Source organism: Macaca fascicularis, chromosome 10, assembly GCF_037993035.2.
Source record: "Macaca fascicularis isolate 582-1 chromosome 10, T2T-MFA8v1.1".
NCBI lineage: Eukaryota > Metazoa > Chordata > Mammalia > Primates > Cercopithecidae > Macaca > Macaca fascicularis.
Window position 1 is genome coordinate 13,669,563 of NC_088384.1, and position 24,066 is coordinate 13,693,628.

The 24,066-nt window shown below is 54.5% G+C and overlaps 2 protein-coding genes across 12 annotated transcripts in view; one reads left to right on the plus strand and one right to left on the minus strand.

Moving 5' to 3' along the window:
- The first annotated feature begins 41 nt into the window (after positions 1-41).
- C10H22orf23 (chromosome 10 C22orf23 homolog) lies at positions 42-8,643 on the plus strand. Of its 9 annotated transcripts, none has more exons than XR_012418749.1 (7): positions 42-148; positions 509-620; positions 1,378-1,440; positions 5,455-5,637; positions 7,008-7,139; positions 7,592-7,751; positions 7,921-8,435. XR_012418749.1 is itself a non-coding variant. In XM_074003802.1 (7 exons), exons 2-7 carry the CDS (start codon positions 518-520, stop codon positions 7,990-7,992), a joined length of 654 nt encoding a protein of 217 aa, XP_073859903.1. In that variant the 5' UTR covers positions 42-179; positions 509-517; the 3' UTR covers positions 7,993-8,643. The 9 variants fall into 9 exon arrangements, 7 of the variants coding, with proteins under 7 accessions (XP_073859903.1, XP_005567386.3, XP_065378218.1 ...); XM_074003802.1 differs by having other exon boundaries at positions 42-179; positions 7,651-7,751; positions 7,921-8,643; XM_005567329.5 differs by having other exon boundaries at positions 7,651-7,751; positions 7,921-8,643.
- Positions 8,644-9,865: 1,222 nt separating this feature from the next.
- The window catches only part of MICALL1 (MICAL like 1), a 35,986-nt gene continuing 21,785 nt past the window's right edge, over positions 9,866-24,066 (minus strand). For all 3 annotated transcript variants that reach the window (XM_074003774.1, XM_074003773.1, XM_015457221.4), the window contains 8 exons: positions 22,707-23,122; positions 18,536-18,670; positions 17,775-17,901; positions 17,566-17,656; positions 17,343-17,416; positions 13,592-13,706; positions 12,987-13,033; positions 9,866-11,160 (listed from right to left, as the gene is read on the minus strand). In XM_074003774.1, the coding sequence (XP_073859875.1) occupies positions 11,039-11,160; positions 12,987-13,033; positions 13,592-13,706; positions 17,343-17,416; positions 17,566-17,656; positions 17,775-17,901; positions 18,536-18,670; positions 22,707-23,122 (1,127 nt within the window). In that variant the 3' untranslated portion in view covers positions 9,866-11,038. The remainder of the gene's footprint in view (positions 11,161-12,986; positions 13,034-13,591; positions 13,707-17,342; positions 17,417-17,565; positions 17,657-17,774; positions 17,902-18,535; positions 18,671-22,706; positions 23,123-24,066) is intronic.

A 24,066-nucleotide genomic window follows, 5' to 3' on the forward strand; every position in this document is an offset into this window, starting at 1 on the left:
GAGGCAGGCCAGAGAGGGGAAGTGCGCATGCGCTGACTCGTGAGTGCGCGTTTCTATGGTAGCCAGAGTCGCTAGCTGCCAGCTCCAGCAGCCCAGATCGCGTAGTATTTCTGCGTGGCACCGGTGCTGGTGCGGCTGTAAAGCAGTGGTCAGTGGTCACCGCCTCCGGGAGCCCACTTGTATGTGCAGAGGGGAGCACCCAGAGTGGGTCTTAGGGTGAAATTTCAATTTTGGCATATCACCCAGTGGGTACGGTTGTGACCATGGCTATATTAACACTCCCTTCCCGAGGGGACTTCCCTGCCACAGGCGCTGGGTCAGAATGAGCACTGTGTGTGTGTACCTGTCTGTGTCTGGGTGGGAGGTTTAGGCACTGTCGCAATATTAACTGGCGGCATCATTCTCTGGCTCGATCTCCGCTTCCAGACTTCTGGGGATGTTGGGCATGGGGGAACAGAGATTAGGAATAGGAGACAGGGGGTGTGTCATTGCGTCTTTCCCTCCTCAGGGTCCTCCCATGGCTTCACAGAAGCAGATGGAGGTAGTGACCAAAGGAACTGGGTTCCGGCGCCGCCCCAAGACGACCACTTACACCCCGGGGACCTGCGAGCTGCTCAGAGGTCAGTGCGTTAAAGCAGCGATCCCCAGCCTTTTTGGCACCAGGGACCGGTTTCGTGGAAGGAAATTTTTCCACTGACGGGAGTGTGGGAAATGGTTTCGGGATGAAACTGTTCACCTCAGATCATCAGATATTAGTTAGATTCTCATAAGAAAAGCGTGCAACCTAGATCCCTCGCGTGCGTAGTTCACAATAGGGTTCGCGCTCCTATGAGAATCTAAGGCCGCCACTGACCTGAAAGGAGGCGGTGAGGCTTGCTAGCCCGCCGCTAACCTCTTGCTGTGCGGCCCGGTTCCTAACAGGCCAGGGACTGGTACCAGTCCACTGACGGGAGGTTGGGGACCCCTGAGTTAAAGGATGAGAGAAGAATGGTGGTAGTTACCCTCTGTAACTGAGTTCCCCCGTACCTGACCTGTGGCTTAGCAATTGCTATTTTCCTTTACAGATAAGGAGCCTGGGGTTCAGAAAGCTTCAAAGTTCTACTGCATATGCCTTAGGCGGGGAGAGGAGGGGGAGGTTCAAGGTGCTACAGCTTGCCAAAAGTCAAAGAACTAAAGTTTTTAGAGTAGTTAACTCCTATGCATCCTTTAGATCACACTTTCAACTTTCCCGAGGAAGATCTCTCCTCCTTACCACCACAGTAGGATCAGCTGTTATGCACCCTCACACATTTTCCTTCACTGGGGTTAGCACAAGCTGTAGTCAGTTATTTATCTGCCTGCGGCCCAGGAGGCCTCACAGAATGCTTTGTCGTGCAGTGATGATGAAGGAATCCAAACTGACGAACATCCAGCAGCGCCACATCATGGACATCATGAAAAGTAAGGGGCAATCCACAGAGCCTTCCTGGCCAGAGGGGATCTGGGGCCACGTTCTTTTTTTTTTTTTTTTTTTTTTTTTTGAGACTGAGTCTTGCCCTGTTGCCCAGGCTGCAGTGTAGTGGCGCGATCTCGGCGCACTGCAAGCTCCACCTCCCGGGTTCACGCCATTCTCCTGCCTCAGCCTCCTGTGTAGCTGGGACTACAGGTGTCTGCCACCACACCCGGCTAATTTTTTGTATTTTCTAGTACAGACGGGGTTTCACTGTGTTAACCAGGATGGCCTCGATCTCCTGACCTTGTGATCTGCCCACCTTGGCCTCCCAAAGTGCTGGGATTACAGGTGTGAGCCACCGTGCCTGGCCTGGGGCCACATTCTTATTTTTTTTTTTAATTTTTTTTTTTTTTTTTTTTTTTTTTTTGGAGACGGAGTCTTGCTCTGTCGCCCAGGTTGGAGTGCAGTGGCCGGATCTCAGCTCACTGCAAGCTCCGCCTCCCGGGTCTATGCCATTCTCCTGCCTCAGCCTCCCGAGTAGCTGGGACTACAGGCGCCCGCCACCTCGCCCGGCTAGTTTTTTGTGTTTTTTAGTAGAGACGGGGTTTCACTGTGTTAGCCAGGATGGTCTCGATCTCCTGACCTCGTGATCCGCCCGTCTCGGCCTCCCAAAGTGCTGGGATTACAGGCTTGAGCCACCGCGCCCGGCCAGGGGGCCACATTCTTAATGCTTCTGCATGTTAAGGGAGAGAGGACCTCATATAAAAAAAAAAAAAACAGCTGGGCACGTGGCTCATGCCGGTAATTCCAACACTTTGGGAAGCCGAGGTGGGAGGATGGCTTGAGCCCAGGAGTTCAAGACCAGCCTGGGCAACACCGCAAGACCTTATCTCCACAAAAAAAATTTTTTTTTTGAGATGGAATCTCACTCTGTCACCCAGGCTGGAGTGCAGCGGCATGATCTCGGCTGACTACAACCTCCACCTCCTGGGTTCAAGCAATTCTCCTGCCTCAGCCTCCTGAGTAGCTGGGATTACAGGCATGCGCCACCACACCTGGCTTAATTTTTGTATTTTTAGTAGAGACGGGGTTTCACCATGTTGGCCAGGCTGGTCTCAAACTCCTGACCTCATGATCTGCCCGCCTCGGCCCCCCAAAGTGCTGGGATTCCAGGTGTCAGCCACCACACCCAGCCTCCAAAATTTTTTAAAATTAGCCAGGTGTGGTGGTGCACACCTGTAGTCCCAGCTACTCAGGAGGTTGAGGTGGGAGGATCACTTGACCCTGGGAGGTCAAGGCTGCAATGAGCTGTGATTGCACCACTGCACTCCAGCCGGGCAACTGAGGGGAACCTGCTCTCAAAATTAAAATAAAATAAAATAAAATAAAATAATAATAAAAAAAATAAAATATAAAATAAAATATAAAATAAAATAAAATATAAAAACAGGTCAGGCTGGGTGTGGGAGCTCACACCTGTAATCCCAACACTTTGGGAGGCCAAGACAGGCAGATCACCTGAGGTCAAGACCAGCCTGGCCAACATGGTAAAATGCTGTCTCTACAAAAATACAAAAATTAGCTGGGCATGATGGCGGGTGCCTGTAATACCAGCTACCCAAGACGCTGAGGCAGGAGAATCACTTGAACCTGGGAGGCAGAGGCTGCAGTGAGCTGAGACCACACCACTGCACTCCAGCCTGGGCGACAGAGCAAGACTCCATCTCAAAAATAAAAAATAAAAAATATAAAAACAGGTTAGGTGTGGTGGCTCATACCTATAATCCTATCACTTTGGGAGGCTAAGACAGAAGGATTGCTCAAGCCCAGGAGTTCAAGACCAGCCTGGGCAAAACACATACATACTGGGCTGTACCTGTAGTCCCAGATAGTCAGGAAGCTGAGGCAGGAGGATCACATGAGCCCTGGAGTTCAAGGCCAGCCGGGGCAACACAGCAAAACCTCTCTCTACAACAACATTTTTGGGTGTGTGACCAAAAAAATTAGTATTCCTGACCCCTTGCTCCTGGGGAATTGATCTTGTAGAGGCTGGATGAGCAGAAAAGGTAGACAGGCACAGATCAAAACAGTGGATGGGCCAGGTGTGGTGGCTCATGCCTGTAACCCCAGCACTTTGGGAGGCTGAGGCGGGCAGATCACCCAAAGTAAGGAGTTCAAGACCACCCTGGCCAACATGGTGAAACTCCATCCCTACTAAAAATATAAAGATTAGCCAGGTGTGGTGACCCGGGCCTGTAGTCCCAGCTACTTGGGAAGCTGAAGCAGGAGAATAGATTGAACCTGGGAGACGGAGGTTGCAATGAGCCAAGATCATGCCATCGCATCCAGCCTGGGTGACAAGAACAAAACTCTGTCTCAAAAAAACAAAAAAAATTAGCCAGGCATGGTGGCACACACCATAATCCCAGCTACTCAGGAGACTGAGGCACAAGAATGCTTGTACCCAGGAGATGTAGGTTGCAGAGAACCAAGATCACGCCCCTGCACTCCAGCCTGGGCAACAGAGGGAGACTCTGTCTCAAAAAAAAAAACAATGGATGGGACCTGCTCTAAGCTGGGCTTTATGGTAGTTGAGAGGTGGGGTCAACCGACCAGACAGGTGACATATTTGGATGGCCTGGGGGAGAAGCCCCAGGGATGGCCAAGCAGGGGGATGGACCACAGGAAGGATAGGTACCTATCGTCCGAACTGTCCCTCCTTATCCATGGAGCATACAGAAAGCTTTAGAAACCCATCCATAGAAATTAAAGCACCAGTACAAAGATTTGATGTACAAGAATGTTTATTGCAGCATTGTTTGAAGTAGTAAAAAACAAACCTAGAAATAACCTGAATTTCTGAAACTAGGAGGTGTGCTGAATAATGTATCCATTCCAAGGATACTAGTATATAGCTATAAAAAATAAGTTACATATAAATGGAGTGATCTGAACAGATGTCTATGAAAAAATGTGAAGTGAAAAGTCTGTTATTTTAATATATTACAGTATGATCCAGTGTTTGAAAGAATCTTATATGCACATATAAAATATATACACATATATCTCTGAACATGTTTGTATAACCATCAAAAAGGAAAGAGACCACCAAACTGTTACCATCATCACTCATTCATTATAGAGCGGTAGGATTGGAAGGAAGAAGACAAGATTCCTTGTACTCTTTGACTTGTTTTGTTTTGTTTTTTGAGACAGAGTCTCCCTCTGTTGCCCAGGCTGGAGTGCAGTGGCTCAATCTCGGCTCACTGCAACTTCCGCCTCCTGGGTTCAAGCGATTCTCCTGCCTCAGCCTTCCTAGTATCTAGGATTACAGGCATGCATCACCACGTCTAGCTAACTTTTATTTTTTGGGTTTTTTTTTTTTTTTTGAGACAGTCTTGCTTAGTCACCCAGGCTGGAGTACAATGATGCAATCTTGGCTCACCGCAACCTCTGCCTCCTGGGTTCAAGTGATTCTCCCACCTCAGCCTCCTGAGTAGCTGGGACTACTGATGCCTGCCACCACGCCTGGCTAATTTTTGTATTTTTAGTGGAGACGGGGTTTCACCGTGTTAGCCAGGGTGGTCTCAAACTCCTGACCTCAGGTGATCACCCATCTCGGCCTCCCAAAGTGCTGGGATTACAGGCGTAAATCACCGTGCCCAGCCAACTTTTATTTTTAAAAAGTGGCCGGGTGTAATAGCTCATGCCTATATTCCTAGCACTTTGGAAAGCTGACGTGGGTGGATCACTTGAGGTCAGGAGTTCAAGACCAGCCTGGCCAACATGGCCCGTCTCTACTAAAAATACAAAAATTAGCTGAGCATGGTGGCACATGCCTGTAATTCCAGTTACTTGGGAGACTGAAGCAGGAGAATCGCTTGAACCTAGGAGGCGAAGGTTGCAGTAAGCTGAGATTGCGCCACTGCACTCCAGCCTGAGTGACAGAGCAACAGACTCAAAAAAAAAAAAAAAAAAAAAAAGCCATGTGGGTCCTCCCACCCCCACTCTTCATTCCCCAGGAGGAGATGCTTTGCCCCTACAGTGCAGCCTAACATCCAGCCAGAGGGTCTTACCTTCCAAGCAAATAGCCTCGCCTATCTACCTGCCTCCCATCCTCGCAGCCCGTCCCCACCTCCGGCCTGCCAACATGTGCCAAGCCAATGGGGCCTACAGCCGGGAGCAGTTCAAGCCTCAAGCCACCAGTAAGTGAGGGTCTCGGCCTTTCCCCATCTCCCTGGGGGAGGACGGGGGAGAGGGACGCAAGCAGTGGGAAGGTTGCTAATCACATCCCCATGCACTTTGTACCGATGCTCTTGAGCCTCAGCACATGTTAGCTTAGGGGTATTCAGGGCGCAGAGGAAACCAGTCAGATGGTCCTCTTTTTTTATTTTTCCAGAACTCACGATTAGCTGGAATCTACCAATTCCTGATTTTAGGGGCTATCAGGGCTCAAGGCCACAGCCCAACCTCTCCCTGCAGCCCCTACACATAGGTTGCCACTACAGGCATCGCCAAGGCCCCAGGTTCCTGAGCTTTCTTAGCCTTGCTCTGCACCTTTCAAAGCAGTGTGTGGGTTTTGACAAAACAACTTTTTTTTTTTGGAGATAGAGTCTCACTCTGTGCCCAGGTTGGAGTGCAGTGGTGCTATCTTGGCTCACTGCAACCTCCACCTCCTGGGTTCAAGCAAGTCTCATGTCAGCCTCCTGAGTAGCTGGGATTACAGGTGTCCACCACCATGTCCAGTTAATTTTTATATTTTTAGTAGAGATGGGGTTTCACCATGTTGGCCAGGCTGGTCTTGAACTCCTGGCCTCAGGTGATCCGCCCACCTTGGCCTCCCAAATGCTTGGACTACAGGTGTGAGCCACCGTGCCCGGACTCTTTTTCTTTTTTTTTTTTTTAAGAGATGGGATATTGGCCCGGCGTGATGGCTCATGCCTGTAATTCCAGCACTTTGGGAGGCCAAGGCTGGCAGATTGCTTGAGCTCACGTGTTTGCGACCTGCCTGGGCAACGTGGCAAAACTCCATCTCTACTAAAAAAAAAAAAAAAAATACAAAAATTAGCTGGGCACGATGATGTCCACCTGTAGTCCCAGCTACTCGGAAGGCTGAGATGGGAAGATGGCTTGAGCCCGGGAGGTTGCAGTGAGTCGAAATTATGTCACTGCACTCCAATCTGGGCAACAGAGTCAGACCTTGTCTCAAAAAAAAAAAAAAAAAAGAAAGAAAGAAAGAAAAAAGAAAAGAAAAAGAAAAAAAAGAGATGGGGGTTTCACTACATCCATTAGGCTGGTCTTGAACTCCCGGTCTTAAGTGATCCTGCCACCTCAGCCTCCCAAAGTGTTGGAATTACAGAACATACCCAGAGTCTTTTCTTGGTTCTTTCAACCTCTTTCTGCCTCTCTTGACAGTACAGTATTGCTCAGGAGAACCCAGGGTAGGAGCCAGGTGTACAGAAGCCCTGTCTGCATGACCAGGCACCCTGCAGCAAGCGCGTGCACTTGGGAACGCAGACCATGAATGAGGGCACCCTTCGCGGCCTAACTAGGCCATTTCTTTTTGGCCCTACAGGAGATCTGGAGAAGGAGAAACAAAGACTCCAAAATATCTTTGCCATGGGGAAGGACCCAGAGGAACGGAAAAGAAAGGCCCCTCCTGCACGACAGGAGGCTCCAGCCCCTGAGCAAGACCGATTTGAAGAGTGTAAGGCTCCGATGGACCAGTCATGCTGGGGGTGGGGGTAATGTGAGGAGGGGGCCCAGAATTGGATGCAGCAGTCAGGGGATCCCTGGGGGTCAACAAGTGAGAAACACTATTTATTTAATATATTTATTTTGAGACAGTCTCGCTCTTATTGTCCAGGCTGGAGTGCAGTGGCATGATCGGGGCTCACTGCAGCCTCCACCTCCCGGGTTCAAGCGATCCTCCTGCCTCAGCCACCTGAGTAGCTGGGATTACAGGTGTGCGCCACCACGCCTGGCTAATTTTTGTATTTTTAGTAGACAAGGGGTCACCATGTTGGTCAGGCTGATCTCAAACTCCTGACCTCGTGATCCACCCGCCTCGGCCTCCTAAAGTGCTGGGATTATAGGCACGGGTCACCGTGCCCGGCCTAAAAACACTATTTGACAATAGAACCACTTCTTCTCCTCAAGAGAGGCAACCTGCTGCCGGCATCTGTCACGGGAGCCTGACAGCCCTCTCCTCTGTCCAGTGGTGAAGGAAATCCAGGAGAGGAAAGAATTCCTGACTGACATGGAGGCCCTGGGACAGGGCAAACAGTACCGAGGAATCATCCTTGCTGAAATATCCCAGGTAGGAGAAACAACCGGGGAAGCGGGGAGGGGAAGGGCCCAGAGCAAGTGTGAATGGAAATACAGGGCCAGCTGTGGCAGGGTTCAGGGGTCAAGCTCTAGCTCACTGCTGTGACGGTTCCTCGGGTTCCTAGCCCTGATATACCCACTTTCCCTGATGCCCTTTGCAGAAACTCCGGGAAATGGAAGACATTGACCGCAGGAGGAGTGAGGAACTTAGGAAGGCTCTTGCCACCACTTAATCTGTCTCCAGAGATAGGCAGCATAGCCCAAGCTCGACCACTGGAGTCCACTCCTCTGCCAGGCAGGGCCATCCTCAGGCCAACCCACCCTACCAGCCTTCAGCCACGTTAGATGGTGGCACAGCACTGCCCTGCAGTACCCCACGGCATACTCAGCAGCCTAGCCCCTGCCCAGGAATGCCACTGGAGCCCGAGACCACAGCCCCATACACAGAGGAGTAAGACCTGAGCCTCCCTAATAGGACGTGTATCTAAAGGTATCCACTGGGCGTGCTTCCTACCACCTCCAGCCTGTGGCCTGTTCATTTGGTTTTCTGAATTCAGGAATGAAAATGATTCCTTTCTTTCTGTTTTAGGATTTACTTATTTGATTTCTTACCGCCTTAGGCAAGTATTCAATCACAATGATTAACTGGCCAATAAAACATATTGAACGTGGGTCATTACAAGCACCATTTTGTTTTCAGAGGGATAAGCTTATTTGTTCAAGGCGTTAGAATTTGTCAAGCACAGATGGTTTCCAGCTACCTGTTTGCATATTTCAAGTGGCAATGAGAGCCAACCTCTTGGGCACCCCATGGCTGGCTGCTGTGGCAGGTGCTGAATTCCACTCTGTTAATGATCTCAATAAACCTCTGCAATGGTTCATTATTCCTCTGTGAAAACTAGGTCTTAATGAGATACCACAGGCAAGGGCATCTAACTGGCAAGCCAAGCAGTGTACTCGGGATTCAAAGCTGGCTTTAGCTTTATGTCTTTCCACTATACCCATGGCCACAGAAAGAAACACGAAAGGGTGGGAGGGACCTAGAGCCCTGGCCTGGAAGTTCCAATCCCAGCATGTGCTGCGTGACCTTTCTTGGGCAAAACCCAGCAGCTCCGTGCTTGTGCATCTGTGAGGCCCTGCTGGGAAGGAGCCACCCGACACCGTGTCCTGTACACAGCACATCTGTCCCCTCCCCTCTAGTTCCTGATACCCATGATCCCTACCTTCTCCAGTATTCTGTCAGTTGCCTGTCCCAGTAAATCACCAGAATATTTTGGAAATATCAACCCTGTCTCGGGCACCTGGAGGGAGTCTCATAATCCTATCAGGCCACATGACCCAAGTTTTGGTTTGCAGAATAAACACGGCCCTGAAGTGGTGAGGCCCCGATCAAGGGCGGGCTCAGGAACGTTCCTCGGAAAGCCTCTGTGTCCACACACCCTCAAGAACCTGAGGGCAGAGGGTGCACCCTGATGGGAACAGTTGTCCTCCACCTCAAAGGCCCCATCATGTGGTCAGGAGGCAGCAAACCAGAGAACCCCAGCAAACCAGAGAACCCCAGCCCACCCTGGACACACAGTATCAGCCAACCCTTGACTGATATGACCAAATGACACACATATAAAATCTGGATTTCTAGCTTCTTACGACAAACAAAGGATCTGGCAACACCGGGCCCACATTCAGTGCCACAGGCCACAGGTGACTTGAGTGAGGAAGGCAGCCCCTCAAACTGCCTCCAGCTCACCCCTGCCCCTGCCAGCTTAGTCTCCTGACACTGAAACAGCCCGTCAGAGCTGTCACTTGGGTTCATGCGTGTTACCTGTCTGGCCCTGGAAAGGCTCTGGAGTTGGTGGCTCCAGCTCCAGGCCAACAGGAGTGTTTAGAAGCAGCCTGCCAGGGGCTGCATGGCCGAGGAGCCACCTCTCCCTGCAGAGGAAAGGGATCCTGCCCAGTGGCAGGCGGTGAGGGCAGAGATCCCTCTTGGAGGATGGCTCCAACATGGCCTCTGGGGGACCAGAGATGCTCAGCCAGCAGCTGTGGCAGAGGCAGGCGGGAGGGCAGACAAGGCTGCCGCTATGGCCAGAGGCAGCAGGGCACTGGCAGTTGAGGTTGTCTGTTTATTGGCGAGGAAACTCCTCGAGAGTTAATACAGTGTGATCTTTTCCCAGAGGTGTGTAGAGGGAAGGGGGCCTAGAGGCGTCCCAGAGATAGCTTATAGCAACAGTGCTTTGACCAAGAGCTGCTGGGCACATTTCCTGTAGAAAAGACGGTGGCCCCCATCACTCCTCCTCTCCTATAGCTATCCCAGAGGGGTGAGTGGCCATCAGGCCTTCGGTGGGAGGGAGTCAGGGAGAGAAGAGACAACAGGGGAGACAGACCAGTGATGACCACGAGCGGGAGCGAGCCTCTCCCCTGGACTGGGGTGGCGGAGGAAAGTCTAAATGAGGTGTCAGACTACAGACGTTAAGGAAACGAGATGAGCACGTGCTTCGAGTGTACCCTCTTCCTACCTGACAACCAGGGACCGGAACTGCAGCCTGGGGGCAGCACTGAGAGCAGCCAACAGGGCACCCACCTGCCCCTGCATGGCCATCACAGCCCTGGTCCTGGCAAGGGAGGCTCCCTGTGGAGTAAGGGGAGACGAGGGAAACTGCTCCTGGAACTGTGAGGGAGAGAGGGATGGATTTGCCCGTCAGGCCCATTCACGTCTGACAGTATAGGCCTCTCAGTCATAAACTCAAACTTAACTGGAGACGTCAGAAACAGAGCTCCTGAGTGAGGGAAACTGAGAGCCAGGGGCGCCTGCCCAGGACAGGAAGACAGAGACTCAGAGCCAGGGCTGGGGCAGGAAGAAGCCAGGGCGGCCCAGCGCCACTTCCTGGCCTGCCTGGAAGAGCAGGACCCTGGAGGTGGAGACCCAGGCCAGAGTTCATGGCAGGGGCTGGGCAGGGTGAGGGGGCGAATGTGCTCAGCAGGCGCCCCTCCCTGTACCCTGGGACCCTATTTGCCCCTTGGGACTGCAGCATCTGCAGTCATCAGAATCAGGTTGGCCAGGGCCAAGTCACCGCTGCCTGGGGCTCGGAGAAGAAAGAAAAGACTCTTTGGCCCAGAGCAGTCAGAGGCCCCTGAGGAGGAAGAGGCCATCACCCCGAGGATCCATCCCCTTAGTCATCTTCCTCCTGACTGATCTGAAGGGAGCAGCACGTCCCCTTCAAACAGAGCACAGCCCAGGAGCTGGTCCAGGAGGGGGCAGTCCCCAACTGGCTTCTCGTGCTGTTAGCTCTTGTCTCTGGGGGACTTGCTCTTGGCATCACGTTTGTTTCCTAGCAGTTTCAACATCTTCATGGTCTTGAACTTCCCCTTCTTCTTGCCCTCGGGTTCAGCCTCCCTCTGGAACTCTGCAGCACAGACAGGGGAGCACTTAAATAGAGAAGAGGAGTCCATCCAGGGCAGGCTAGAGCCAGTGACAGGCCTGGGCATGGCCAGCAGGGCTCAGCCAGCCCCACCACTTCCTGTGTGGAGCCTGGGAGGGACAAGCCACTCACCTTTCCCAGCCTCTGTCTCTTCATCTAGAGGATGGGGCCCATCCTCCCCCTCCCACCTCCAGTGTTTGGGGAAAGATCAGGATGGTCAGCACATGTAAGAGCTCTGCAGAATCCAGGAATTCTTTTTTCTCTGGAGACTGAGTCTCATACAGGCTGGAGTGCAATGACGCAATCTTGGCCCACTGCAACCTCCGCCTCCTGGGTTCAAGCGATTCTCCTGCCTCAGCCTCCCCAGTAGCTGGGACTACAGGAGCCCGCCACCACGCCTGGCTAATTTTTGTATTTTTAGTTGAGACGGGGTTTCACTGTGTTAGCCAGGATGGTCTCCATCTCCTGAGCTCGTGATCCCCCCTGCCTTAGCCTCCCAAAGTGCTGGGATTACAGGCATGAGCCACCGCACCCAGCCTAGAATCTGGGAATTCTGAAGCATGGCATTCATTTATCTTTTTCTTTTTTTATCTTTTTCTTTTTTTTTTTGAGACGGAGTCTCGCCCTGTCGCCCAGGCTGGAGTGCAGTGGCCAGATTTCAGCTCACTGCAAGCTCTGCCTCCCGGGTTTATGCCATTCTCCTGCCTCAGCCTCCCGAGTAGCTGGGACTATAGGCACCCGCCACCTCGCCCAGCTAGTTTTTTTTTTTTTTGTATTTTTTAGTAGAGACAGGGTTTCACCGTGTTAGCCAGGATGGTCTCGATCTCCTGACCTCATGATCCGCCCGTCTCAGCCTCCCAAAGTGCTCGGATTACAAGCTTGAGCCACCGTGCCCAGCCTTTTTTTTTTTTTTTTTGAGACAGAGTCTCTGTCGCCCAGGCTTGAGTGCAATGGTGCGGCCTCAGCTCACTGCAAACTCTGCCGCCTGGTTCAAGAAATTCTCCTGCCTCAGCCTCCCAAGTAGGTGGGACTACAGAAGTGTGCCACCACACCCAGCTAATTTTTGTGTTTTTAGTAGAGATGGGGTTTCACCATGTTGGGCCAGCCTGGTCTCAAACTTCTGACCTCAGGCGATGAGCCCGCCTCAGCCTCCTAAAGTGCTAGGATTACAGGCATGAGCCACTGTGCCCGGCCCCATTTATCTTTTTTTTTTTTTTTTTTTTTTTTCTGAGACGCAGTCTTGCTCTGTCACCCACACTGGAGTGCAGTGGCACGATCTCAGCTCACTGCAAGCTCCGCCTCCTGGGTTCACGCCATTCTCCTGCCTCAGCCTCCCGAGTAGCTGGGACTACAGAGGCCCGCCACCACGCCTGGCTAATTTCTTGTACTTTTAATAGAGATGGGGTTTCACTGTGTTAGCCAGGATGATCTCGATCTCCTGTCCAGTACTCTTTTAACTGTTCCAAGCACCACTTGGTCCCCAGGAAGCATTGCTGTTTGGGCCCACAGACTCCAACAAAACCAGCTGCAGATCTCAAGGGGGAATGCACAGCTGAGGACAAATCCACAGTCGTCTCTGTGGGCATCAGGGCATCCCACGGCTACCCTCCAAGCCTAAGCCACAGCCTTCCTGGCTGTAGGCTGGCCTCTCTTGCTACACACAGCCCTCTCCGCAAAACAGAGGCTGCGGAGTTTGTGCACAGCCATCCTGGTAGTGCCCACTCCAATCCTCCCTTCAACCAATCCCTCCCTTCCACCCCCAATGCTGAAGTTCAACTGGGCACCAGCCTCATCCCCAGCAAGGGCCTCACCTTTCTTCTTGATCATGGCTTCCAACATCTTGTCTTCCTCTTCCTCCCTGAAATAAGCAGCAGCAGTTAGGCTGGGCACGGTGGCTCACGCCTGTAATCCCAGCACTTTGGGAAGCCAAGGTGGATCATCTGAGGTCAGGAGTTCGAGATCAGCCTGGCCAACATGGTGAAACCCTGTCTCTACTAAAAATACAAAAAGTAGCTGGATGTAGTGGCTCATGCCTGTAATCCCAGCTACTCGAGAGGCAGAAGTAGGAGATTTGCTTGAACCTGGGAGGCAGAGGTTGTAGTGATCTAAGGTTATGCCATTGCACTCCAGCCTGGGCAATAAGAGCGAAACGCTGTCTCAAAAAAAAAAAAAAAAAAAAAAAAAAATTAAAACGGCAGCAGCTGAGAGTCCCACAGGAGGAAGGAGCAGATGCCCTCTCTGTCCACACAGGGCTGAGCAAGGGTGTACTGGGATCGCTGGTAGGAGGGCAGGGCTGGCCTGGCCCGAGGTGTGGACTGTGTCTTTGGCTCTCCAGGGAGCTGCCCCACCCATGGGGCCATGGGCCTGATCTGCTCTGGCCCTGTCTCCCAGGAGCCCCCACCCCTGGCCATGTCACCTCTGCCGGTCCTCATCCAGGCAGTTGACGATAGCGTTGCGCTGCTCAATGAGGGTCACAAGCTCCTGCATCAGCACCTTCTCCCGGGCCCGGTCCTCCTCCGTCCAGTCCTTTTCTGCCAAGGGAGAAAATTTAGGGGGCATGAGTGTAGGAAAGCCCTCTTCCTCCCCAGGCTGCCAGGAGCCACTGCCTAAGTGCTGCAGGCCAGCCCCGTGCTAAATATCATGCTAGATACTAACAGCGCAGAAAGGAAGGGCCCCGATAGGTGGGGCTTACAAGTTCTTGGGAAAAGAAGGTTGTTGACAGAAGAGACCAAGGGCACCAGGCTGCCTACCAAAGAGTCTGCAAAAGGCCCCAGCAGGGCCAGCAGAGCACATGCTGCAAGAACAGGGCGGCACCAAGAGTCTCAAGCTTATGTTCATTCATCCATTCAACAAATGTTCACTAGGTGGCTTCTGGCGGGAGGCAAGATTCAGGAGGGACAGAGTGGGGCAGGGGACAGGAGACAACAGGGAACCCCAAGGCTCCTCCAGCAGGAGAAGCAACATGACCCAAGTGACATACTGGGACATTTATCCAAGGCTGTGGAGGAAGGTAGACTAGAGGGGATGCTGGGGGCAGGGAGCCCAGCAGAAGGCTCCCCTGAAGCCAGGCACACCTGCTGCCCCTCCAGCCTCCTCTCCTCTCAAGGCCCCAGCCAACCCACAGGACCACCCCGAGGGGCCCACCAGAGCCCTAGTATTTCCCCCTCCCCCAGCCTGCAGGCTCCAGGGATGAGTGCCTATACTTGGCCTTCCCTCCACAACATCTACCGCCACAGGCTTCCCTGCCTTCAAATAAATATCCTAGGCCGGGCCCGATGACTCATGCCTGTAATCCCAGCACTTTGGGAGGCCGAGGCAAGTGGATCACCGGAGGTCTGGAGCTCGAGACCAGCCTGGTCAAATGGTGAAACCTCATCCTACTAAAAATACAAAAATAAGCTAGGCGTGGTGGTACACATCTGAAATCCCAGATACTAGGGAGGCTGAGGCAGGAGAATTGCTTGAACCCAGGAGGTAGAGGTTGTAGTGAGCTCAGATCATGCCACTGCACTCCAGCCTGAGCAACAGAGCAAGACTCTGTCTCAAAAATAAATAAATAAATAAATAAATAAATAAATAAATATCCTTAGCCAGGTGTGGTGGTGGGCGCCTGTAATCCCAGCTACTGGGGAGGCTGAGGCAGGAGAATCACTTGAACCCGGGAGGCGGAGGTTGCAGTGAGCTGAGTTCACGCCATTGCACTTCAGCCTGGGTGTCACAGTGACACTCCATCTCAAAAAAACGAATAGGCCAGGTGCAGTGGCTCACGCCTATAATCCCAGCACCTTGGGAGGCTGAGGCAGGCAGATCACGTGGTCAGGAGATCGAGACCATCGTGGCTAACACGATGAAACCCTGTCTCTACTAAAAATACAAAAAATTAGCCGGGCGTGGTGGCGGGCATCTGTAGTCCCAGCTACTCAGGAGGCTAAGGCAGGAGAATGGCGTGAACCCGGGAGGCGGAACTTGCAGCGAGCCAAGATCGCACCACTGCACTCCAGCCTGCGTGACAGAGACTCCAACTCAAATAATAATAATAACAATAATAAATAGGGCCAGGGCTGAGCACGGTGGATCACGCCTGTAATCCCAGCACTTTGGGAGGCTGAGGTGGGCGTATCACGAGGTCAGGAGATCGAGACCACCCTGGCTAACACGGTGAAACCCCGTGTCTACTAAAAATACAAAAACAGCCAGGTGGGGTGGCAGGCGCCTGTAGGCCCAGCTACTAGGCAGGCTGAGGCAGGAGAATGGCGTGAACCTGGGGAGGCGGAGCTTGCAGTGAGCTGAGATTGTGCCACTGCACTCCAACCTGGGTGACAGAGTGAGACTGCATCTCAGAAAAATAAATAAATAAATAATAAAAAATAAATAGGGCCGGGTGCAGTGGCTCGTGCCTGTAATCCCAGCACTTTGGGAGGTTGAGGCGGGTGGATCATGAGGTCAGGAAATCGAGACCATCCTGGCTAACATGATGAAACCCCATCTCTACTAAAAATACAAAAAATTAGCCAGGCGTGGTGGCGGGCGCCTGTAGTCCCAGTTACTCGGGAGGCTGAGGCAGGAGAATGGCATGAACCCGGGAGGCGGAGCTTGCAGTGAGCCAAGATCACACCACTGCACTCCAGCCTGGGTGACAGAGCGAGACTCCGTCTCAAAAAAAAAATTTTTTTAAAAATAAAATAATAATAATAAATAAATACCCCTCCAAAATAAATAAATAAATATCCTGAAGCCCCCTTGGCCACTGCCCCTCTCCCCCATGGCCTCACCTTGCCAAAATTGAGGAGCAGGTGGCCCAACCTGGTTCTGGAGACAGAGCAGGGCCTCCAAATCATCACCGAAGTTTGAATCTCACTTTGCCATTTCCCATATCTGGGGTCTGGGTACATTATGTCCCCAGTCTACGTGCGGGGAAACGGAGACTCGGGGACATGAAATCTCTGACCAGTGCCACGCAGTGAAAGTGGAGCTGGTACTTGAACCCAGCAGCCTGATGCCCCCAAGCAATGGCCCTCATGGTGTACTGGACTCGGGGCCTCATACACCAGCCTCACCCTTCCAAAAGCAACATCCGGGACAGGCTGACAAGCCCAGGACGCACAGCCACCACATGGGGGCTGGAGAAGCCCCAGTAAGCCCGGGGCCAGGCTAGCCAGGGAGGCAGAGGAGCCGTGCCCACTCTGGCCACAGGGCGCCGCTGTGGGATCCGAGTGGTGACCGCGCCCCAGCCTCCTGGAGAGTTGGGAGTGACTCACACAAGGCAGCAGAAGCCTGGGACATTCTGTGGCTTCCCCTGGGACGTTCCAGCCTCCCAAATTCCCCAGTCAGTAGACAGTTTCCCTGCCACCATCCCCACAGTCTGGAGGGGCTGTGTGTGCAGGGACAGCCCCAGATCAGAGATGTGGATGGAAGCCCAGCCCCGTCACCCACAGCCAAGTCCCTTGACCTCTCTGGCCCTCCACTTCCCATCTGTCAACATGGCACTTGCCCAGGGCTGGCACCATGCCTGAGCCATAAGAAAGTGGTCAAAAGCCTTGGCTCCCAACTCTGGGCTCTCCACAGTCCTGGGGTTTCTGCCTGCAGCTGCGGTCACTGCATTCCACTGTCACATGGCGTGTGAGGAGCCCTCCTCACCAAACCCCAACTCAGCCACATGGTAACTGTCAGCCATCAGCCCCTCAGAGGGTACAGAGTCCACGTCCACGGTCTTCTGGTCCCAAGAATACCCAAGGAGGTGGGGACCTTCATTCCCGTTTTACACTTGAAGCCACTGAGGCTCAGTGAGGCTAAGAATCCTGCCCAAGGTCACATAGCAAGTTAGCAGCAGAAAAGGAACAGTCTGACCCATGTACACATCAGGCTGGGCTGGTCCTGGGCCTGATCTTCATTCACTGAGAGTCCGTCGTCCCTGGTATCACGGACGTCCACAACCCAAACTGTCTGTGCGGTTCCCTCTCCAACGCAGCCCCGGCCAGCTTACTGCCTGTTACAGTCTCTCCCATCCTCGGGGGTGACCCAGACAGCCCTGCCCCGCACCTCCTCCTCTGGCCCTGTCCCTAGTCTGCCTGTGCATCCCACTGGGGTTCTGTCTGCCCGCTCCCCCACTCCTCCATATCACCAGGCCCCGGGGCAGGTGCCAGGGGAGTGCCAGTGGCTGCGCTCACCTGGCTTATTGAGGAGGCACCGGAGCTCATACTCGACATCAGCCTGGCGCTGCTCCAGGTTCTGCTGCTTGAAGCTAGAGGTGGGAATAAGGTGACTCTTAACAATTCTGCCCGAGCCCCGGCTGCCCTGCCCTGTGCTGTTACTGATGAGGGAAGAGGGTAAGGGTTCTCAGTTCTAAGCTCTACGGATTCCAGGGAGGGCTGCCCCGAGCGGATGACTCACACATAGATGAGCTCGGACTCTCGCCGCACCAGTAGGTGCTTCTCGTGGATGAGCTTGAACCAGTCCACCAGCATGTCATCCTCACGGCCCTCTGGAAGCCAGACACCCACTGAGGCCAGGGCTGGCCGCCATGCCTGGCTCAGTTCCCCAGGGAATAGAGGCTCCTGCCCCCAGCCCCACCCAGCAGGCCCTCCCAGCCACTCCCGCACCATTCAGGCCGCCACGCAGCTTCTCCTCCAGCAGCACCCCACGGTGCTCCAGGGCATCCAGCCGGCGCTCAATGGTGTCCATCTCTCCGTGGATGTCCTCCTCGGGGATGTACTGGTCAGCTTGGACCTGCCCAACAGCTCCTGGTCACCTGACGGCCAGCCGAGCCCTCCCCTGCCTAGTTGCTGCCAGGAGCCTTGCCCTCTTCTCTGGCCAGCATTGGCCACTGGTGGCTCCAGGGCCCGGGGCCTGCCCCCGACCCCAGCATGGTTAGAAGGCAGGGTCCCAGTGTAGGGAAGGGGCCAGTGTGGGGACAGCCACAACCCTGCATGCTACTGGTCCCAGCACCAACAGACACACCAGAAGGTGGCATGACTCCCTGCCCTTCAGAAACACCTCCTCTCTGCCACTCCAGAAAGGCTATCACAATGTCAGTGAGAGTGACCTTATTACAGAGATAAACTTGAGAACACTCTAATCAGCTTAAGTAGCAGCGTATCAGGAGTGTTTGATACTTGAACTTGTTAGTAACAAATTAAAGGCACCACCTACTGCTTTTGGTGGTGAAGGGCGGATCTGCTCCAAATCTCTCCGGGCTGCAAGTTAGACCTTCAAGTTGGGCCACCCAAGAGCACTCTCTTGAGCATCTGAGGCCAGCTGCCCAGCCAGCCAGCCTCCCTAGAGTCCCAGGGGAAGCCTGCAGCTGCGGAGTGGGAGGTGCCAGCCCAGGCCAGCCTGGTCTCAGGGGGCTCCAAGCTGGTACCTTGCGTTTGATGAGTGGGAAGCCGTGTCCTGGGGCAGGTGGCCTCACAGGCTTAGAACCCTTGGTGGCCTTCTTTGTGACTGGGGACGCTGCAGGCGATGGCTTCCGGTTAAAAGGATTCTCCTTGCAGGAGGACTAAAGGCAAGGAGACATGACACAGGGTGAGTCTGGGAAGAGGGCACGTGAGACCCCAGCAGCCTGATATTTGGGAACATGGAAAGCAGGCCAGCGCTCCAGGGCCAGCAGGACACAGGCAAAGAGACGGTCTCCTCAAATTCCGTCTCTGATGCACGGAGTCCTTCAATAAACTTTCTATTTCCAGGGATCTTCTCGCCTGTCAGTTATTGCACTGGATACTTTTTACACTTTTTTGAGACAGTCTCACTCTGTCACCAGGCTGGTGTGCAGCTGTGGCATAACCACGGTTCCACTGCAGCCTCAGCCTCCTGGGGCTCCAGCGATCCTCCCAGCTCAGCCTCTCAAGAAGCTGGGACTACACCTCCCAGCTCAGCCTCTCAAGAAGCTGGGACTACAGGCTCGCACCACCATGCCTGGCTAATTTTTTTTTTTTTTTTTTTTTTTTTTTTTTTGTAAAGACAGGTCTTGGCCGGGCGCGGTGGCTCAAGCCTGTAATCCCAGCACTTTGGGAGGCCGAGACGGGCGGATCACGAGGTCAGGAGATCGAGACCATCCTGGCTAACACCGTGAAACCCCGTCTCTACTAAAAAATACAAAAAAAACTAGCCGGGCGAGGTGGCGGGCGCCTGTAGTCCCAGCTACTGGGGAGGCTGAGGCAGGAGAATGGCGTAAACCTGGGAGGCGGAGCTTGCAGTGAGCTGAGATCCGGCCACTGCACTCCAACCTGGGCGACAGAGCGAGACTCCGTCTCAAAAAAAAAAAAAAAAAAAAAAAAAAGACAGGTCTCACTTTGTTGCCCAGGCTGGTCTCAAACTCCTGGGCTCAAGTGATCCTCCTGCCTGGGCCTTCCAAAGTGCTGGGATGACCACACCTGGCCTTTTTATACATTCGTGTTGAATTCTCCCGACCACCCTGCCAAGTGGGTATCACAATGCCCATTTCACAGCTGAGTAAACTCAAGTTCAGAGAGGGTTAGTCATTTGCTCACGGCCACACACTTCCCATGAGCCCCGGCTGGGATGAGAATCTGTCTGTTTCAGGGCCTGGGCAGCCATCTAGCATTGAGGGGTAGTGCTTAGAACCTTGCCCATGTGGTAGGCAGTGCCCTACTGTGCCCCAGTGGTGGGGGTGCCTGGCTGTGCTAGCCTCAGAGAAGGCAGGGGTTTCCCTAGAGGCACAGAATGGCATGGGGTTTAGGGCAAGACAGAGCTATGGTAGTTCATTCGGGCCTCATAACCACCCTCTCCCCAGTGGGGACTCTGAGGCTCAGAGAGGTGAAGTTCTTCGCCCAGGGTCACCCAGCCAGGAAGTGCCTGACCAGCAGATGGAGTAAGAGGGTACCTCCCTCCCTGCCAGAGAAAGATCTCATCCTCTGCTGCCCAGCCCAGTACCCACACACCCAGAGCCCAGGCTCTGCATTCCTCCGTGCCTCTGGGGAGACCCCTGCCCTCTCTGAGGCCAGCACAGCTGGGGCAGCCCCACCACCGGGACACGGCAAGGCCCTGCCCACCACATGGGCAATGTCACTATTTCCCAACCACTCTTCCCAGCTCATGGGAAACAGGCATCACTGTGAGCCCCTTACAGAGGCCTCACCTGAGACCTGGGACGCTCCAAGAAGCACTGACCCAGCTTTCCCTCGGCAGCTGCAGAGCAGGGGGAGGTCTGTGCCAGCCCAGGCAGAGAGGCTTTCGGGGTGGGGGCTGCTCTGGGGTTTCTGAAGCAGGGAGGGTGCCAGGGCCCAAGTCTGGGCACAGCAAGGAGCCAGGGCTTGGCTCCCACAGGGCAGCACCTGCCCAATGACCCAGGGTGGCACCCGAAGGTGCCCACTGCCTCTGAAATTCTCTCCTAATCCTGGGGTGACAGTGGGACAGGGGTTCCCCACAAGGAGGTGTACTTGGGGTTCTGCCCCCTCCAACACACCCAGAGGGGCCGGCAGAGCCAAGCAGCCCAAAGCCCCTGAGCCCCTCAAAGGTTTTCAGCCTTTTCTCAGCCTCAAAACTTCAGATCAATCTTCACGCAGCCCAGGACACAAAACAGGAGAAACCGAAGCTGACCCACCCCCGTGCCCTCCACCACCAAGGAGCCAGGGAGCCTTCCGAGCACTCAGGACACTTAGTGCCAGGCAGCCCCTCACCATCTGTGGGAGCCCGAGGCCCAGAGGAGAATGGGGCCTGCTCAAGGACACACAGCAGATGGGAGGCAGAGCCGGAAGCAGTGCCCAAGAGGCTCTTGCCAGGGCCAGGGAAGGTTCAGTGGCGCCTGAGGCACATGGGCAGGGTCAGGCCACAATTTCAGCTGCCCCACAAAGGCCATCCTGCCACCCTCTACCTGGGGCCAGATGAGCCTTGGGAGCTCAGAGGCCTGCAGAGCATGGGGCCTTCCGGAGGGGCTGTGGCTGCAAGAGAGGCCCCTCATGAACTAGGTGCCCAGAGGAAAGTCCTGAGCCCAGGCAATCCCCAGGTTCTCAGTATGGGGCTGAGAAATAGGTGAGCCCACAGCACACAGCATATGTGGAACAGGAGCAGCCTGGACGGGTGCCTAGCCAGACCCTCCCCACGCCCATGTCACCCAAGAAAAGACAAAGCCCAGCAAGGGAGCAGAAGGACAGGAGAGGGCCACATCTGCTCTGCTCGGTAAACTCCCCCATGGCACACAGCGGAAGCATCCAGGAAAGCGGTATGTCCTGGGTCCTTCTGCCTGTTGGGGGTTGACCCCCGGCCCACTACAAACTCCACACGCAGCAGCGTGCTCATTACAACCCCTCCCCCTGACCTGGCTGGGAGCGCCTTGGAGACAAGGGACCACAATGTCCACATGACCTGGGGAGCCCAGGCAGCCATGCACTTGGGAGGCATTCAGAAACCCCAGCTCCCCTGTTCCATGGCGGGGAGACCCAGGTCTCTGCAGAAGGGAGTCACCCCCTCCGCTCTGTGCCCTACCATGGGTCACCTTCCAAAACGACCATTACGCCTATCTCCCTGAGCAGATTGTGAGCCCCTGGAGGCCAAAGACAAGGTCTTTTTTTTTCTGAGACAGAGTCTCACTCTGTCACCCAGGCTGTGGGCCATCTCAGCTCACTGCAACCTCCACTTCCCAGGTTCAAGCAATTCTGCCTCAGCCTCCCGAGTAGCTGGGATTACAGGCGCCCACCACCACACCTGGCAAATTTTTGTATTTTTAGTAAAGATGAGGTTTCACCATGTTGGCCAGGCTGGTCTCAAACTCCTATTCTCAAGTGATCCGCCTGCCTCAGCCTCCTAAAGTGCTGGGATTATAGGTGTGAGCCACCGCGCCCGGCCAGTACAGGGTTTTAATACAACTCTGCCCAGGGTCTGGCATCAGTAGAGCCTGAGTGAATGGAAGAGTGGACAGACAATATGGGATGACTAGTAGCTGGTGAATGGAACCCAAATAGGCCAGTGCAGGCGATCAGAGGCAAACAGGGGCCCTGATACCTAAGACCTGGAAGGCTATGCGTGTGGACAGGTGGATAGATGGGTGGGAGCTCTGGCAGATGAATGGAAGGATGGACAGATGGGTTTGTGCCTCAGTGAATAGAGTGGGTAATGGGTAGATAGGCTGGCCAAAGCCACTCAGGAAATCAGAGGCCTGCAAAGATAGAAAAGGCCCTGAACAGCCGGGCGTGGTGGCTCACGCCTGTCATCCCAGCACTTTGGGAGGCCAAGGCGGGTGGATCATGAGGTCAGGAGATCGAGACCACCCTGGCTAACATGTTGAAACCCTGTCTCTACTAAAAATACAAAAAAAAAAAAAAAAAAATTAGCCGGGCATGATGGCGGCACCTGTAGTCCCAGCTACTCGGGAGGCTGAGGCAGGAGAATGGCGTGAACCTGGGAGGTGGAGCTTGCAGTGAGCCAAGATCGCACCACTGCACTCCAGCCTGGGCCACAGAGCAAGACTCCATCTCAAAAAAAAAAAAAAGAAAAGGCCCCGGACATTTCTGCCCTAAGACCAGACCCACATCCACTAGAGAGGATATCACTTTTAGTGAGGGTGAGCGGGTACTCACCTTTACCTGCAGCTGTGGGGACGAGCTTCCAGGGGAAGGCACGGGGCTCCTGTCTCCAACCAACAAGAGAGGTGTTGGGGTGGCACCACTGCAGGGCTTGGCTGGCTGGGGACCTGGGCTGCCCCTGGTCCTGGGGGCAAGGCCAGGGCTGGCTTGTGGCGTTTGTTCCACTCTAGGCTCCACTAGCTCCCCAGAGGACGCCAGAGAGGAGTTGGTAGAGAGGCTGACAGGGTTTCCAGGGGTGCCAGGGGCATGGACAGCAGGCTCTGAGGAGCTCTTGGGCACAGCTGGCGGCTCCAGAAGCTCCCCACCTGCAGTCTGGCTGGAGCTCTCGGATGACAGGCTCTCCACACTGAGCGCTGGCGATGGTGTGGCTGAGGGCGGCTCCGAGTGCGAGAGGCGGGAGGCGTGGAGAGCTGTGCAGACGAGCACCAGGACACCTCACAAGGGGAGCACCACAGGGGCTTCCAGCCCCACCTCTCAGCTCCACTCTCAACAGAGCCGCAGGCAGCCCTGGAAACCCAAGCCCTCCACATCGAGACAGGGCCAAGGCCCAGGGAACAGCAAACGCCCAGCGGGATGGAAGTCGTGAGGTGCATCCAGCCACCGGAGTCCATCCTGCCCCGCCCACCTTGCATTCTGCCTGCTGCCTCCACTTCCCCACACTCCCCACGGCCCCCATGAAGGCACCCACAGCAAAACCACCTTGGGAATGCCAGAGGAAGAGAGGCAGCCCCTCCTCTGCCCCTGATCTGCAGTGCGGAGGCAGGGAGGAGGAGCACACAGCCCTCGCTGTGTCCCAGAGCCACCAGCTCTGGGACAGGCACTGCCGGGCACCAATTTCTCTCCTTGTGGCTGACAGGTATGATGCTTCCAAACACATTATCTGCATTTTCCAGATGAGGCAACAGGTTCATCTGGAGAGGAGAGGACGCTCACCCCAGAAAGGGCTGGGATTGAATCCACTGTATCTGACTCTAGAGCTCACGCCCCTCTGCTGTCCCCTGAAGCTGTCCACCACCTCCACCTAGACAGGCCAGCCTCCGCTGGGCTCCCAGGGCTCCCCTGAAGCTGTCCGTCACCTCCACCTAGACAGGCCAGCCTCCGCTGGGCTCCCAGGGCTCCCCTGAAGCTGTCCGTCACCTCCACCTAGACAGGCCAGCCTCCGCTGGGCTCCCAGGGCTCCCCTGAAGCTGTCCGTCACCTCCACCTAGACAGGCCAGCCTCCGCTGGGCTCCCAGGGCTCCACTCGGACCCCCTGAGCACCTGCCTCTGCCAGCTCTGGCAGGCTCTTGCCCACTGTGTGCGGGGGTCCCATGGGACTCTCAGAGGCGGCCAGACCCAGCCGTGGTGAAGGTGA

Coding starts and splice junctions, on each gene's coding strand:
- C10H22orf23 (XM_005567328.5), top strand. CDS start 56: ATGGTAGCCAGAGTCGCTAGCTGCCAGCTCCAGCAGCCCAGATCGCGT. Junction 149..508: donor GGTGCGGCTGTAAAGCAGTG/GTCAGTGGTCAC, acceptor TTCCCTCCTCAG/GGTCCTCCCATGGCTTCACA. Junction 1,441..5,454: donor CATCATGGACATCATGAAAA/GTAAGGGGCAAT, acceptor TTCATTCCCCAG/GAGGAGATGCTTTGCCCCTA.